Below are 18,778 nucleotides of genomic sequence, written 5' to 3' on the forward strand. Positions count from 1 at the left end.
GATAGGGTTAAGTTCTAAAGAAGCTCTCTAGAGAAAGAGATCAAATAGCAAGTCTGTATTGTAAGCTGTAGAAAACAGATCAAGCAATACAACTCTGCCCTCTTTTCTTCCCGTGGACGTAGATTTACCTCAGTAAATCGAACCACGTAAATCTCTGTGTTGTGATCTGCATTTTCCTGCATTCATCACCATCAAAAATTCGCGGATTCATCACTGGCGCCGTCTGTGGGAAACAGAGAACCAAATTTGTGATAAAGCGAATTTTTGACCCTTTTTCCACCCCAAAAAAATGCATACCAGATCACATACTACCCGTAATACCGTTCGTGATAACCGTGAGGAAGCTAGTCCAGCTCGCAGGTCTGAAAAACGGCCTCGGGAGACATCTACCTCCGGTTCTCACGAAGAAGGAACAAGCCACTCCAGGAGTCATCGCACCGAGTCTTCCCAGCAGCCCGATTTAAATGAAGCTGTCAAGCTGTTCTTGGCCGAGAAGCAGGAGGAGTTCTTAACCTTCCTGCAGAAGAGCCAACAGCCGGAGAAGACAACGGCGGATTCTCCCTCCTCATCCAGACATGAAAGTCACTACCGCAGTAGTGACGTGTCTTCCAGGAGAAAGAATCCTCAACACCGACATGTTCCTGTTCCTCCTCGGTACCGGAACCACAGGAGAACTCCATCTCCTCCGTACCGAAGAAATATCGGGTTCGCCATGTACGGAGCATTAAAGACTCCGTTCTCGGACGATATCACCCGAACTCCTTTGCCGCGGAACTACCGGACACCGTCAATGACTTATGACGGGCTAGTGGATCCTCATGACTTCTTGGGACGCTATCAGTATAATATGGCGAACCAGGGTCTCAATGAGGTCCATATGTGCAAGCTGTTCCCCGAGCTTCTTATCGGGAACGCGAGAAGGTGGTTCGATAGCCTCCCCCAAGGCAGCATTAGATCTTACCGAGATCTAATGGATGCTTTCCACAGGAGGTTCTTTCAGAAAGCGGAAGCCCGGATCACTTCGGCTCAGCTGCTTTCTATACGTCAAGGTCGCGACGAAAAGATCAGCGACTTCATGACGAGATTCCACAAGGAATGCCTACAAGTAGATGATCTCAACGATCTACTTGTCATTTCGGCATTCCAAAATGGAATCCTGCCCGGAGCTCTCTACAGAAAGCTTGTGGAGTGCGGTCCGCAAACAGCTCAAGAAATGTGGGACATTGCGGACCAGTTTTCCCATGCGGATGAGGCAGACCGTCGAAAACGGTCTTTAGACAGCTCATCCCGAGAAGAGAAAAAGAAGCCCGATCAAAGCGGCCAAGTGCTTCCTCGCCGAACTCCTTTTGAAAGAATTCAAAGGGCACCGGTACAAGGCAGATTGGGGCCACGTCTCAATCCTGAGAAGCCGCCCGCTCAGTTCGTACCATTAAACAAGTCAAGAGCGGAAATTTTCGAACTACATTCCGATATGTTCGAAAAACCAAAGCGGATGACGAAATCAGCCGCGCGGCGACCTCAGGATCAATATTGCTCCTTCCATCAAGCCCACGGTCACGATACCGAGGAGTGCCGAAATTTGGCTGCAGGTATTGATGTTCTTGTGAAAACAGGAACGTTAAAAGAATACCAAAGCAAGCAGCCGAAAAAGAACAAAAGGCAGAGAGGTGCGAACTGCAATCCTCAGGATCCGAAAAGGCATGAGGATCCCGAAGACGACGACGAGCCGCAATATGATGGAGTAATCCAGACTATTGATGCTCTCCCTGCCGGGAAGACTAAGTCGTCCCTAAAAGCAGAACGCAGAGGTTCCAATCAAGAGGAGCCAACACATAAAAGGCTGAAGAAAGACGAAGTGATTACATTTTCAGATGCCGATCCCGTCCCAGCCATCTCTCCTCACCAAGACGCTATTGTCATTCAAGCCGGAGTGGCAAACAAACTGATCCACAGAGTATTTGTGGATACAGGAGCGTCAGTCAGCATTCTTTTTAAAGAATGTTTCGATAAAATGGAAGTGGATCCAGCTCGGCTCAGTCCGGCTCCACTTCCTCTGAAAAGTTTCGCCCAGGAGGACACCCGCCCTGAAGGTATTATCAGCCTTCCGATCACGGTGGGAAAAGCGCCTACAAGCTCCAATACGATGATCGAGTTCTTTGTGGTGAAAGCTCGGTCCCCGTACAACATCATCCTGGGGAGAGACTGGCTCAACACAGTTCGGGCCGTTTGCTCTACTTATCACCTCACCATCAAGATCCCCACTAAAGGTGGGATAGCGGTCATCCGAGGTGATCAAAAGAGAGCAAAAGAATGTCTGCAGATTGCGCTTAAAAGTGCCGAGCAATCAGTTCGGCACCATCAAGCATAGCAATCACAGCAACCGGAGTCAGAGGTAAGCGAGATGACCGAAGTCACTTCAGAGCCGAACTCAATGACCGTTCAGTTATACGAAGATGATCCATCCCGAACGGTCAAGATCGGCTTCGCAGGAACGCCTCTACTCCGGGAAAAGACCATTCAGCTCCTCAAGGAGTACAAAGATGTCTTTGCATGGTCTCCGTTGGACATGACCGGAGTGCCCCCCGAGGTAATCACTCATCGGTTAAATATTGATCCTTCAATCCGGCCAGTAAAACAGAAGCAAAGACTCTTTGCGGCAGAAAGAAGCCAAGTCATCCATGACGAAGTCCGCCAATTACTAAAAGCGGATGTACTATTCGAGGTGAAATATCCTTCTTGGGTGGCCAATCCTGTGATGATCAAGAAAAAAGGAGGAGGATGGCGGATGTGCATAGATTTTACCGATCTAAACAAGCACTGTCCTAAAGATTGCTATCCCCTTCCGAATATAGATAAAAAAGTAGAAGCTTTGATCGGCTTCGAAATTTTCTGTTTTCTTGATTTATACAAAGGATATCACCAAGTGTTGATGGATGAGAGTGACGCTCCGAAAACAGCTTTCATTACCGATTTCGGCATTTTCGCTTATAAAAAGATGCCATTCGGTTTAAAGAATGCCGGAGCCACTTATCAAAGGATGGTAGACAAGCTTTTTCGGCACCTAATCGGAAAACAGGTTGAAGTGTATGTCGACGACATAGTTGTAAAAAGCAAAAGCACTTCGGAGTACGAAGACAACCTCAAATCCACTCTCGACGTGCTCCGAAAAGCCAACCTCAAACTCAACCCCCAAAAATGTACCTTTTTGGTAGATTCGGGAAAATTTCTGGGTTGTTGGGTTTCAAAGGACGGACTCAAGGCAAATCCCTCAAAAGTTCAAGTTATTCAGAACATGGCGATGCCGAAGTCCATACACGATGTGCAAAGACTAACTGGATGTCTAGCCGCATTGAATAGATTCCTTTCCCAAGCAGCCGAAAAGCAACTGCCGTTCTTCAAAGTGTTAAAAAAGGCACCAAAATTTGAGTGGGGAGCCGAGCAGAAAAAGGCCTTTGACGAGCTCAAAAGTTATCTAGCCAAGCTTCCTATTCTCTCTGCTCCAACCGAAGCCGAAGTAATATTCTTATACTTAGCGGCATCGGATCAAACCATCAGCGCGGTGCTTGTACGAGAAGAAGGCCTAAAGCAGTTTCCCATCTACTTTACAAGCCGAGCATTAAGAGGTCCAGAAACAAGGTATCAACCTCTGGAAAAAATTGCTCTGGCGTTAGTAAATGCAGCAAGGAGACTGCGGCCATACTTCTATGCTCACAAGGTATGCGTCTTAACCGATCTGCCTCTTCGGCAAGTTTTGACCAAGCCAGAAGCATCAGGCAGAATCGCCAAATGGGCCATAGAGCTGGGAGAACACTCAATCGAGTATCTACCTCGGAAAGCCATCAAGGGACAAGCCTTGGCAGATTTTCTTGCAGAAGCAAAGTTCGATCAAGCAATTCCTGTTATTGCCGAACAGAAGAATTCTGCCAATGCCGAACTAGCACAGCCCTTGGAATCCGAAGTAGAGCCGCCGGACTGCTGGAGCGGATTCGTAGATGGAGCTTCAAACAAGATGGGAAGTGGAGCTGGTATTTTACTTGTCGCTCCCGACGGACACGAGGTAACCTACTCACTTCGGTTCCTATTCCCCACTACTAATAATGAAGCCGAGTATGAAGCCCTCCTGGCCGGACTCCAGTTAGCGCAAAGTCTGCTCGTCAAATCTCTCAAAGTCCATTGTGATTCACAAGTCATAGTAAATCACATGTTGGGTACAAGTGAAGCTCGTGACGAGAGAATGAAGAAGTATTTGGACAAAGCGCAAAGCATCAGCCGAAGTTTCTCCTATTTTCGGATAATCCGCATTCCCAGAGCGGAAAATAGCCGAGCAGATACCTTAAGTAAGTTGGCCTCAGATCCGAGCTCAAAGGCGGAAGAATTAATGCATCGAAGCATTGATGAAGCCGAGGTACATTCAGTATCCAGCTCGCCGAACTGGATGACGCCGATCTTGCAGTATCTGGATCAAGGACAATTGCCCGAGGATAAGAGAGAAGCTCGGAAGATCACGTGCCGAGCACTTCGGTACGAACTTCATGAAGGAGTCCTCTTTAGAAAGTCTTACCTCCAGCCGTTATTGCGGTGCGTAGGACCAGAAGAGACGGACTACATCCTCAGAGAAGTTCATGAAGGATCGTGCGGTAGCCACATCGGAGCCAGAGCTTTAGCTAAAAAAGTTCTGAGATGGGGATATTATTGGCCAACCATGGTACAAGAGGCAGTGCAGCTCGTCAAGAAGTGTACGAAGTGCCAAATTCATGCAAATGTCCCAAGGATGCCGCAGACCGATCTATACACTATGCAAAGCCCTTGGCCTTTCATGCAATGGGGCATAGACATAGTGGGACCACTTCCTCAAGCTCCTCGGCAAATGAAATTCCTTATCGTTGCCGTGGACTACTTCACGAAGTGGGTGGAGGCTGAACCATTAGCTACGATAACGAGCTCAAAGGCATTGGACTTCGTCTGGAAGAACATAGTGTGCCGATTTGGCATACCCCACATCCTCATCTCGGATAACGGGACTCAGTTCACCAACAAGACGTTCAAGAATTGGTGCCAAGAGCTGAATATTCAACAGCGGTTCACTTCGGTCTCTCATCCACAAGCAAACGGACAAACGGAGGTAACAAATCGTATCCTGGTGAAAGGGTTAAAAGCTCGGTTAGAACAAGCCAAAGGACAATGGGTAGAAAATCTCCCTCAAGTCCTATGGTCCTACCGAACTACACCCACAACCTCCAACGGTGAAACTCCGTACAGTCTTGTGTACGGCACTGAAGCCGTGATTCCAGTGGAGATCGGCATATCCAGTCCCCGAACTCTAAATTTCTCAGCAGAAATGAATGACGACGGACTGAGAGCCGAGCTAGATCTTGCCGAAGAAAGAAGAGAATTGGCATGCATAAAAGCAGCCAAGTACAAGGAGCAAGTAGCCCGGTATTACAACCAAAGGGTGAAGAAGCTGCAATTTCAAGTGGGAGATCTCGTCTTGAGAAACAACGAAGTAAGCCGAGCAGAAAAGCTGGGCAAGCTCGAACCCACATGGGAAGGTCCGTATCGGGTGTCAGAAGTCCTCGGCAAAGGGTCTTACAAATTGGCTCACATGTCAGGAGAACAGGTACCCCGAACATGGCACATTTCCAACCTCAAGAAGTTCCATTTGTAAGAGACAGTCCGGTCAGTCAGTCTTGAGTCCTGTTCGGTCAATGTGCTTTATTTGGTTTGCTTGGTCTTTGTTTGTCTCTGTGCTTTTTGTCTGTGTGTTTTGTCTGTCTCTGTGCGTGTCGTCTCTTACAAATGTTACTGAGGTATCTTGTTCTTCGAAGGCTGATCCCCTTCTTAGAACATATATAAGCCAATGATTGTGAGTCAAAGCTTCTAAAGAGGATACAAGACCACAATTCAGCTTAAAACAAGCAGTTCGTCTAAAACGAGCTGCAATAAGCCAACGATTGTGAGTCAAAGCTTCTGAAGAGGATACAAGACCACAATTCAGCTTAAACAAGCACTTCGTCTGAAACGAACTGCAATAAGCCAACGATTGTGAGTCAAAGCTTCTGAAGAGGATACAAGACCACAATTCAGCTTAAACAAGCACTTCGTCTGAAACGAACTGCAATAAGCCAACGATTGTGAAGTCCAAGCTTCTAAAGAGGATACAAGACCACAATTCAGCTTAAGAATCAAGCACTTCGTCTGAAACGAACTGCAGCAAAAGTCCGATTCACGCGAAAAAACTTGCCTGAATTAGGACAAGGGAAAGTCCGATCCACGCGATAAAACTCGCCGAATTAGGACAAGGGAAAGTCCGATCCCCAAATTAGGACAACGGAAAGTCCGATCCGAGCGATAAAACTCGCCAAATTAGGACACAAACCATGCCCGGTCAAAGAAGAGTTTACTTCATAAGACCGAGGACAAACATCAACTTACCCCGTACCTTTATCCAGAATGCCGAAGTGATTCACTTCGCTTTCCGGGGGGGGGGTAGTGATGGAGTACGTACTAAACAAGCCCAACAGCAGTAAAGCCCATCAGCCTACAGATCAAGAAAGAGTATCAGTTCGGCATGACTAAAGAGTATCAGTCCGGCATGACTAAAGAGTTCAGTTCGGCACAACCAAAGAGTTCGGCCCCAGCCTACAGCTCGGTAAAAGCCAACCAATCAAACTCTGCTCTCAGGTCGGCATCAAGCTCTACTCTCAGATCGGCAAAAGCTGCTCGGCAATAATTCAGCAGTTCGGTCTCAGTATTCGACCGAACTAGGAGATAGTGGACTCATGCAGGATTTCCACCTCCACTACACCCACGATCTATTTAGTGGTGTCAAGCAGTCTTTAACTCATGCAGGATAGTGGACCCATGCAAGATCGCCACGATCTCCACGACATCCACTACCTAGTAAATGGTGCTGCATGCCACGATCTTTGGTTCAATGTATAAATAGAATCTAGATCAGATAGATAGGGTTAAGTTCTAAAGAAGCTCTCTAGAGAAAGAGATCAAATAGCAAGTCTGTATTGTAAGCTGTAGAAAACAGATCAAGCAATACAACTCTGCCCTCTTTTCTTCCCGTGGACGTAGATTTACCTCAGTAAATCGAACCACGTAAATCTCTGTGTTGTGATCTGCATTTTCCTGCATTCATCACCATCAAAAATTCGCGGATTCATCAGTATGATGGCAAATATAAGAGTGCGGAGGCACAAACTATTTACCATTCCTGTTTTGGATCAGAGACTTATATATATAAGTACAAATAGAGATGAAATAGTAATAAGAAAGATCGTTTTTAAAAAAGGAAATAAGAAGACGGATAATAAACCAAAATGAAGATGACAAATATAAATAATATTAAGAATCCACACTCCAAACACGTACACCTCTGATCCTCTCCACTTAAAAAATGCTCGTGAAATTAGTTACTACAATAAAAATGAGATCATATAAATTAAATTTTGTACATACATGTGTGTCAAAATTGATAATTAATTGCCACTAAACCCCAACTATTATAGAAACCATTGTCGGTGCTAGCTAGTTAGCCCCTCTATAACAAATTAAACCAATGTCGGTCGATGTATTATTGCCTTTACTTAATTCATGTGTTTGACAACCCTAATTTAATTAGCTCATTTTCTATCGACTATATTCATATATAAACATAATAATCCATTATTTACAATTAAGAGAAACAATATGTAAGATAATAAAAAAGTTAAACGAAATTGGAAGCAATTTATAATTACAGTACCATGTCTTACTTGTTTAGTAACTGTAGAGGAATCTCATCCTAACAGTGTCAGACTATGGAGAAGGCGAGTTTTTTTTTAATGCGTCGCCAGTCCGCTGCTAACAGTGTCAGACTATGGAGAAGGCGAGTTTTTTTTTGTAGTGGACATTTTTCGACCATCAATCATACCCCAACGGTCAACTCTCCACCTGCCGCACCACTGCCACTGCCATCGCCATCCCCATCATCTCCTCGGGCGCTGCGATCCGGTCTCTTGCGCTTCTTTTTCTCATAAGGAATGCCTCGGGCTTTGGCCTGACTCTCTCTGACTTCTCTGAGATAAATCCTGACCGCCTTCGCGCCGAAGGGGTTGGAGTCAGGCTTGCCCCCGTGCTCCTCGTATGCGGCGCGGAGGCGGCCGATGAGGGAGTCCAAGCTGCCCCAGGCCTGCCTGGAGGGGCAGGCGCAGGGGGCGGGCGGACTGAGCTGCCCAAAGTTGGGGCACTCGGCCGAGTGCACCTTGGTCTTCCCGAACTGGTCCAAATATTTCAAGAACTCAATCACGTGCGCGCCGCTGCATCGGGTCAGGGTCAGCGGCGGCTTGTGGTTCTTGAGGTACTGAAGGAACGTGTTCCAGTCGCGCCGCTTCTGGGACTCATAGCGGCTGGGGGGCGGGGCCGCCGTTGACTCGCCCTTGGACGACGGCCCCGCCTCGGCCGGGTCGGGTCCAGGTGCGGAGTCCATGAATCGAATCGATGATATATATGATTGTTGATTGGGATGAGATTGAGAGTGTGAATGGGAAGAGAAGGATTAAGAGTGGAAGTGATGGGACGTAAAAGAGCAAACGTAATTGGAGAGTGAGTATGACTTTGTTAGTAGAGAGAGAATGCAACGGTGGAGTGGAGTGGAGTGGAGTGTAATCACATGGTGGCCCCTTCATCAGGTTTACTATTCAACACCACGGCGGGCCGTTAATATTTTAGTACTACTACTTATTTAATTCATATCTTTTGTCTTATATATTGCGTTTAATCAATCTTTATGTATGCTAATCATGAGTATAATAATATGATTTCTAATTAGATATAAAACATGTAGAGCGCCTTCTACTAAATACGAAATATATATTTTTTAGAGGGAACATATTTTTCCATGAACTTTGTCAGATTATTATTTTTGGTCTACAATATTTGAAAATATCTTTTTAGGTTCGTCAACTTCGACTTAATATTATTTGAGCTATTTTTTGTTTTGGACAGAAATACCCTTGTGGCCATAAAGGGTAATTTAGTTTATTTATTCTCTGCTCTTCATTAAAATATTTAATTTTCCTCTTTCTTCTCTCTCTTCATCCTTCTCTGTCTCATTTCTCATCTGAATTGTCTCCGTCCAGGTTGATTTCTACACCAATTTGAAGAATTTAAAGCATCAAACACAAGAACACAAATTCACTTTTTCTTTCTACCTCCTCGTCACCTGCAATTCACTTTATCTCCCCCAATTCACTTTCCCTCTCTAAGTCCTCATCAGTTAAAGCCCTCCTCCAACTGCAGATAAAGTGAATTGGGGTGACCAGGAGTAGATAGAAAAAGTATATTTGGGTTCTTGTGTTTGATGCCTTGAATTCTTCAAATTGGTATAGGAATCGACTTGAACTCGGACGATTGAGATGAGGAAGAAAAGAGAGAAGGATGAAGAGGAAAAAGAATGAGAGGGAAATGAAAATATTTTAATGAAGAAGAAAGTAAATAAGATAAATTACACTTCATGGCCATAAGGTATTTTTGTCCATAAAAAAAACTCACTAGATATTAAGATGAAGTTGACAGATCTCAAAAGATATTTTCAAATATTATGAACTAAAAATAATAGTTTGGCAAGCTCGCATACTAAAACAAATGCTCCCTTTTTATTTTATTAGATCATTTAAATAAAAAATAAGGTCATTGTTTTAATGCATTTTGGTTCATTAAGTTCTTTTATAATTTTTTTGTTTCATTAGATACTAATAAAAATATTTTGATTTAAAAAGTTTTTCATTTTCATTTTTATTTTGGTGTGAATCATATTTAACGAACTTTAAAATTTTATTAATGTTTTTTATAGTAGTTAAACTTTTTTTCCTATTTATTTTGAAATTTACCATATCAACTAAAAATAATTAAACAATAAAATTTTATAGATATTTTCATTATTAATTAATGAATTTTTAATTTTTATTAATAATTCTTTAGTCTTTATAACAATTCAATTAGTATAAAAAAATATAAGAAAACTAAATATATTTAATTAACACTTGAAAAGTAAATTAAAATAATAATAAAACTAAAGAATCTTTTAAATGAAATTTCATTAGTATAAGGATCTAATAAAACAAAAAATTATAAAAGAATCTAATGAAATAAAATACATTAGCACAAGTATATAGGCAACAAATTGTGAAAAATCTAATACTCTACCCGTCTCATAAAAATAGTCTTATTTTTTCATTTTAGTCTGTCCCACAAAAATAGATCCTTTCTATTTTCGGCAAGTCTTTTTCTCTCTTATAAAGTGAGCCTCACTTTCCATTAATAAATTCAGTAAAAAAATTTTACATCTCTCATACTTTCTAATTTCGCATTAAAACTCGTGTTATCCCCAAAATCTCTACTTTTATAGGACAGAGGAAGTAAAATAAAATGTATTTATAAATAAACTTTTAAAAATGTTTTTCCTTTAAAATATGCAATGTATGTGTGCTACATTTATTGCAGTTGCTTATTTAGGTTGGAGTTCATTTGTTTGATTATTGAGAGATGCTTTTATTGGCGGATTAAGTAACTATCACGCCATATATTGTTTAAAGATTTAGAAAACGATCTCTCGAGAAGAACATGAATATCCCACATTCTTAATTCATAGATGATAGGAAATTAATGCTACTTAACCTAGTCAAACAAAATACTACTGACATACTTAGTAGTAGTATATAAACAAATTAATTTATTACTCTTAATCAATATATAATGACATCAAATTAAAAATAGCAACAAAAAATTCCTCCCCCTCTCTCTGTAGCATGTTCGTTCCGTTCCATTTCTTCCCTCTCTACTAATACTTCTAATATCCAATACTGTTATCCAGGCGTGATATCTATTATGAGACAGACGAGTATTAATTTATTCGTTCTCATTCGGAGCAAAACATTTTATTTTTAATATGAAAATTTATGAATTATCAGGGAGAATAAATTATGAAAGAAAATAAATTAGAACATAGCATTTCCAATTCTAGAAATGTCAGTTAAATGAAAAATCTCAGAAAAAATATGTCACTTTAAAAGCATATTATGAAAAAAAAAGATAAAATAAAAAGTGATTGAAGTATTATTAGTGGAGAATTAGTCTCCACTTTATTACAGTAAAATAAAGTTCTAAAATATAAAATGCATAATTTAATAAACAAACTAAAATGAAAATAATTATTATTAAGGAACAAAGGAAATATTATTTTATACATAAGCAATAGAAAATATGTTAATTTGAACTTGTTTAAAATGAACATAAAAAATTCCAGTATTATTTATTCCTTTGTTGTTTTTAGTACAAAAATTTTCAAGCTAGTTAAGGTATCAAAAGTGAAAACCTTTATTAATTTATTTCATGTGCAAAGGAGTGTAAAATTATACTCCTTTCGTACGTCATTATTTCTCACTAAGTGAAAACTTTTATTAATTTAGTTAAAAGTAAAAATCTTTATTAATTTAGTCATACTTGTTATACTAACACTTATTTTTCTTATCTCATTAAAAATGAAACGTTTCTTAAATTAGAAATACCATCATCTCTACTTTTTTCCACTCTCTTATTTTATTCTCTTTTCATTAACTCAAAAACAATGCTACATAAAATCACGTGTCAAAAAACAAACGTTTCAAAAAACAAACATTTCAAAAAACAAACCCACAGTTGGGGTACCAACGAATCCACTTTTTTCCTCTCTACTTTTGATAATGGAACCCACATTTCATTAACTAGTTCCCCTCACATTTTATTAAAACTAGTAGAACTCACTATCCACTAACATTTTTAACTCTCTTTCTATCACGGGTGCTGAACCACCTTATACGAAGGTGGGGCAAATGCCCCTCCTCAAATATGTTTATATGTTCCCCTTCTCCAATTCTCAAATTTTCTTCAGATATAATTTTTCCCCTTTCATTTATAATTTTAGCTCCCTCCTGTTCTATCACATTTTTTAAAATCCATCTCGGATCAAAGTATGACGTTTAATAATGGACGAATGGAGTAACGTAAAATATGCAAAATGTACGTCATCCATTTCACACTGTTCCAACATCTTTCAACACAACGTGTTATGTGTGTAAAAATATAACACCACATACCTCACACCTCGCCTTGACGCCACTCAGCGTCAAGCATGCTTAATACATAATTAAATAATTACAAAAATAGATTTAAATTTTGAAAAAAACATTTCCTCTTTACAGTTGGGGTACCAACGAATCCCATCTTCTTTTTTATTAGTATTAAATTTCTTTGCTCTAAATGTATGATGAGAGTCCTGGAAAAAATTTGTGCCGCAAACTGATCTACAATTCCGGAATTGGCAACTGTCAGAACGTCCCGACGAAATCCATATGTTCCGTCGCACATAGTTCGAAGCTTCAGCCTCGTTTAAACAATCATGATTTTTGAGTGTTCAATGTCAACACTATTTATTTATAGGCAAATATAATTTTGTATTATTATATGCTTAGTATTGCTTGAATTATGACATGTTGAGGAAATTATCCGAACACGAACCCGGCCTGACATATTTAAACTGAACACGATCCTCGCTTGACACGAACCCATTAACGAAACTATATAATATGGATTGACACGACACCGTACGTAACGACACGATATCAAACCGAATCTGATATTACACGATTGAACCTTATTTACACGATAACTTTTTTACACGATTGCTGATTTACAAGAGACTAAAGAATTCAAAAATGTTTTTTTTAAGTAATAATATTATTTCTTAATGAGTTATATCCGTATCCAACTCGCTTCTAACCCAAAATTATCAGATTCTTAACCGGTCAATCCGATAAGGACCGGATCCAATAAAACTTGACCCAAATCTATTAGTTATGTGTGGATTCATATTGGATTATCGTTTCGTATCAAAAAATTATTAGGAAGTGTCATATATTCTTCCAAGAATCACACAATTATTATTAGATCATAACTGTCGACGATTCTTCAAAGTATAATGTACAATAAATCCACCAAACAATTATTGGTCCCAGTGCTAACTGTTATGAAAAAAAATCCAGTATATAAAAAATGAGAAAATGTTTTGCGAATTATGAATTATAGCATAGGTCTAAATACTACTACAGGCCATCCGCAACGCTGTCTCTTATCCGTCTCATCTTTTAACTATTCATGGGTCTCACTGTACTTTTCATCTCATCTCTTAACTAAGAGACAGCACCTGCAACCCTCTATCTATTAACCGTCTCTTAACCATCTCATCCTTTAACTATTCATTCAATTTCATTTTTTATTTTTATTTCCAACAAATTCAATTAATAAAAACACAGTTCATTAAATAAAATAAAATTACAACTTAAAATTCTACGTCGATCTTCTTCAAGTGATTCTTCCATTATTCGACGCATTTGCTCAAATGGATCCATGAATGGATTAAATTTGGGAGAAGAATAAAAGAGATGATTTGAGATGAAAATTGGAGAGGAAAGAGAGATGATTTGAGAAGAATAGATGTGTGTTTGTGTGTGTGAAAGAGGAGTATTTATAGAATAAAAAAAGGAAAAAAATAAAAAAAAATTAATAAAATAACTGTTGAACGGTCATATTACCGTTTTTAAATTTATTATTATTATTATTATTATTATTATTATTATTATTATTATTATTTTTTTTTTTTTTTTTTTTTTTATTAAATTTGATTTTTTTTAAAATGATTTATTGCATCAGCGTGACGAATCCCACTCGCGGGCCGGCGAGTGGGCGTCACGCCTAGCGCCAGCGCGCGACACGTCGCGCGGGCGCGTGGCGAGCTGGCGCGCCAGCTGTCTCGGTGAGACGGGCGTCTCGGCGAGACATGGACGAGACGGGACGCTGCAACGCGTCTCGCGTCTGTCTCGTCTCGGAGGGACGAGATAAGAGACACAGGCGGGATGCATTGCGGATGGTCTAAGATGATAAGAAATTTACGAATTTCGTTTACACATATTGATATAAAAGAATATAAGTGTGTGTATGTGTGAGAGAGAGAGTAAATTAAATAAATATAGAGAGATTAATGAAAAGAGTACCTCAAACGAGAAAAAGGGGAAAGGAAAAAAAATACTAGAAAACAATGAAAAAGTACATAAAACGAGATTATATCATTATTCAAAGATCTCTGGTGATATTTATTTTATAAGATATCAAAAATGTGTAAATCCCATTGACCAATAATTTTTCTTTGGAATTAATTCACTATAAATTTTTGATCACACTATTACACTTACTCCGTCATTTAAAAATAAAAAAATTATTTTTATTTTGATCTTTTCCTTAAAAATAAAAACATCCTGTATTAGGAAATTTTTTTCTAATGAGAAATAATGGTAGTTAAATATTAAATACGTACTGTATTAATTACTCAAAATGCATGCAGTGCGACTCCTTCCACGTGTTAACAATTTCTTGGTCATTAATAATCTTCATATGAAAATCAGCATTTAGATATTTAAATAGTTCTAAATTACGTTATCTCATTTGCCCCTACCTCTCTGTCTCACACACACTTTTCCTACAAAGACTATCGATTTAAGATTTGTTATGGCTCATAATCACAAACTTATATTAATTGTGATAGTGATGTGACCAAATGAAAATTTTAAATATTGTACAAATTTTAAATTATGATTTGGACTGTTACAAAATGTCAACATATGATAAAATAATAGCAATAAAAAATGTCAACACAATGTGAACGATTGATGTTGTGTTGACATTGTGTTGAAAATATGTTAGATATTTTTTGTTGCTATTATTTTGTCATCTATTGACATTTTCTAACGACCCAAATCATAGTTTAGAGTTTGCATTTTATGACTATAAATTTAGTTAAATCTCTCTATTATTACGAGTAACGTATCAAGATAATTAGTATACTATGGAGTACTACATTAAAACGAAAATAAATTTCCACAAATCACAAGGCCTTATCGATCTTTGCATTCATTGATTGGGATTTGATATTAATACTAGGGTATCAAACATTAGCATGTACTCCCTCTGTCCCAAGGAAGATAACATCTTTCTTAGGTGGCACAGAATTTTATGCATTTTTATTTTGTGTGTTAAATGGAGAGAGTAAATTAAGAGAGGGGGATAAAGTAGAGATAAAAGTGTTTCCATTTTAAGTATGAGTCATCTTGGTTGAGACAAACCAAAAAGAAAAGTGAGTCATCTTTAATAGAACGGAGGGAGTATACGTTTAATCGTTTACTTTATTGCCTGTAATGAAGAAAATAGTGGATAATATTTTGTGTAAACAAAGATATGGGAATCACCGTGATTCCGTGAATTGGTGATTAGAGAAAACTCGAGTTAATTATTATGGATTAATTATAGGGTTTAAATCAACTTACCGTGATTTATGGGAAGATAATTATAGAAAATATTAAATTAAATACTAATTACACTAGTTACTCAGGGGTGGGAATTTGGGTATCCATGGGTACCCAACCCGAAAAAACCGGGTACCCAAAACCCAAAAATCGTCCAAAATGCACACCTAATACATGACCCGATATATTTTTCGGGTAACCAAATACCCGCCATGAATATCCAAACCCGATGATTGGGTACCCAAATATCCGACTCTTTACATATATTAATAATTAATAAAAAAAATTAAAAATGAAAATGTATTAAATTTTTAAAGCTAAAATTCTCTTTAAACATTGAGAATATTTTTTTTATGTATCCAATACCCGACTTTTCTTAAATTTTATTACCCGATCTCATATTGAATCCCATTTTATTGGATATTGGATATCCAATTCCCGGCTGGTATCGCCCTATCGGGTCGGAAACGGATAAACCCCATGATCCATATTCCCACCGCTACTAATTAGGGTATGACGCGGAATAATATCCTAGTTTGAAGTTCAAATATTAATTTATTCCAAATATAAATTAATATTCGAACTTCAAATAATCAAACAACAAATTTCTTTTAACGATTTGGAATTTTTCAGTTTTTTTTTAGTTTTTATTTTTTATCTTTTTTTATATTTATGTTATGTTTATATTTTCCGACTAGGATATTAGGTGGAATATATTTAATAATTAACATATGATGTGTTATTTTATAACAGAAAAGTTACCAGTTCCGTCAAATAAGGATTACAATATATCGAATATAAAAGTATAAGGATTTACTAAAACAAAAAAATTGTAAAAGGAGTTATTGAAATAAACAATCAAAGTACAGTGATTTAAGGGTGTGTTTTGTCTATATTATACTAACTATAATACACGTATATACACATTAATTACTATCTTATTAACTATGAACTTAAATCCTTCACATCAATTCCATCAATATTGATATTATTGAGAATAAATTATACACGTAGGAATCATCACCTATTTCCAAGGATTGCTTATATTTTTTTATTGCTAACATTTCACATAATATATAATGATTTTTTTTTTCGTTTTTGCTAGCATTGAACACAATAAATCTATATGAATGATTATATAGTATGAATCTTATTTTATTTTTCCATAGTACGTTAATTTGATAATATTTATATTCTATATTAAAGTATAAATATAGTTAATATTAATAACATGATAAAAAATAGTTTATTATATTAAATCTTTGTCGATATACTATGAAAAAACTCTAGAAACAAAATAGAATAGATAAGTGTTGCATTAATATGAATAAAAATAAAAATAAAAGAAATAAAAGTATTTTACTGATCACCAACTATAAAGTTTCATCATATAAAAAAGAATAAAGGTCAATTTTGATCCTAAACATATGACTAAAATATGAATTTAGTCCAAAACATTCACTTTTAGAAAAATAGGTCTATAGCGTTGACCGTTAGTTTTTTTACGGAACTGTATAGTAAAGGGCTACTTCGTCGACATTTTCATTTGTTATTGACATATTTTTCAAAAAGTGAATATTTTGAACCAAAATATATTGTTTGGGACCAAAAGGTAACAAATTTAATATTAAAGACCTAAAAGTTTTTAGAGCAAATGTAAAGGACCGATTTGGACTTTAATATATATTAAATCATAAATTGAATGCAAGTTAATCAATAAAAGGTTTGTGTATAAATAGGCAGTTTATGTCAAAAGTTAATAGAAGATATTATGAAATTGAATATATCATTTATTAGATTTAAATGTGATGCATGAGCTCATGGTAACTCATAAATCAATTGATGCCCTACATAAATTTGGTATAATAACCGAATCCATATTTAATTTAAATCAATAACCAGCTAAGAGGTATAGCTATAAATACACAATACATAACTTTCTCAAAACATCACACTAGTCAATAGAATCCTCTAAGAAAACATTTAATCTAGTAATGTCTTCCTACAAAAATTGTTATGTTGCAATTCTTTTGTATATTTTTGCAACATCATGTTATCATGTAACATTATCGTTGTCATATAGTGAGGAAAGCATGTCTATGAAACATGAGAAATGGATGGCTCAACATGGATTCTCCTATGAGAATGAGGAAGTAAAGGAAGCACGGTTTCAAATATTTAAACACAATGTGCAGCATATTGAGAGGCATAATCAAGACGGGAATCACACATACAAGCTTGGGATAAACAAATTTGCAGATTTAACAAATGAAGAGTTCTTGGCTAAATATGCAAGAAGTTCCATGTCATCATTTAAGGTAGCATTATTGAATCAATCATCTTTTGGATACAAAAATATGAAAGATATACCACCTAATTTTGATTGGAGGGATCACAATGTTGTTACAGCGGTAAAAGATCAAGGAACTTGTGGTTAGTTCTCACAATTTTAAATATGACCTATTGTCTTTTATAGTAACAATGCAATACATTTTAATTTATATTATGATAGTTATGGGAACTCTATAACGAACCTTATGTAATCTGCAAAGTTCTCACAATTTTAAAATATTTATTTGAACCACATAATATATATATGTGTGTCGTGTGTTAATGTCAAAGTCGCATTACATGTCCATTATTTGCATATTTTGTATATTTTGGTATTTTGACATGTTTTGTGATAAATGTGCATATTTGAGCCTAAAAAGGGAGTCAAATCGCGAAGATGGAAATCTGGAGCTGTTCTGCATGTCCAGCGACCGCTGCAGCACAGCCGGCGACCGCTGCTAAGCCAGTAGCGGCCAGCTCCGAAAAAGTTGTGCATGAAATCAAGACACGCCCACCGACCGCTGGAGAATGCGTGGCGACCGCTGTCAAGAGTCCAGATAGTTACGGAATGATGGATGGCGACCGCTGAAACGAGTGCAGCGACCGCCAGCCAAAGGTCAGAAGCCTCAGACCATCTCGTGGAGACCGCTGGCCAAGGTGCAGCGGCCCGCCAGGAAAAAGCGGCGAGCGAATTTGCCCTACTTTTTCCCCATGATTTACCATATTTTGCAACCCTTTTCCTTATATGATGAGATGCGATTTTTCCCCTATAAATAGCTCCCAAAGCTTCATCAAAAGAAGTTCTTCTTTTTGCAAAATATTTCCATAGTTCAAGAGTTAGAGTACTTCATTGTGCAAGGAGTTGAAGAAGGATTCAAGATCATCAAGGCTACAAAGATTCAACCTTTGGGTTTTATTGCTTCATGGCGGACCTGCGGATGCGACTTGCGGTTTTCTTTGATTCAAGTTATATGGAAGAGATAACTGAACCGGATGGATCAGCTAGCAAATGTCGTTGCTACTTGATCAAGTTGCTCTCGCTCTCGCACGCCACCAATTTAATTTAT

General features: G+C 37.9%; 1 protein-coding gene across 2 annotated transcripts; it reads right to left on the reverse strand.

The window, feature by feature from the left end:
* Positions 1-7,103: 7,103 nt before the first annotated feature.
* Positions 7,104-8,676, reverse strand: LOC121763764 (protein LIGHT-DEPENDENT SHORT HYPOCOTYLS 6-like). 2 transcript variants are annotated; one of them, XR_006042492.1, is made up of 2 exons: positions 7,764-8,676; positions 7,104-7,137 (listed from the first exon to the last, which is right to left on the reverse strand). XR_006042492.1 is itself a non-coding variant. In XM_042159846.1 (1 exon), the coding sequence occupies exon 1, from the start codon at positions 8,474-8,476 to the stop codon at positions 7,916-7,918; it is 561 nt and encodes a 186-aa protein (XP_042015780.1). In that variant the 5' UTR covers positions 8,477-8,676; the 3' UTR covers positions 7,685-7,915. The 2 variants fall into 2 exon arrangements, 1 of the variants encoding a protein (XP_042015780.1); XM_042159846.1 differs by lacking the exon at positions 7,104-7,137 and having other exon boundaries at positions 7,685-8,676.
* Positions 8,677-18,778: the final 10,102 nt, after the last annotated feature.

This window comes from Salvia splendens, chromosome 2 (genome assembly GCF_004379255.2).
Source record: "Salvia splendens isolate huo1 chromosome 2, SspV2, whole genome shotgun sequence".
Classification (NCBI taxonomy): domain Eukaryota; kingdom Viridiplantae; phylum Streptophyta; class Magnoliopsida; order Lamiales; family Lamiaceae; genus Salvia; species Salvia splendens.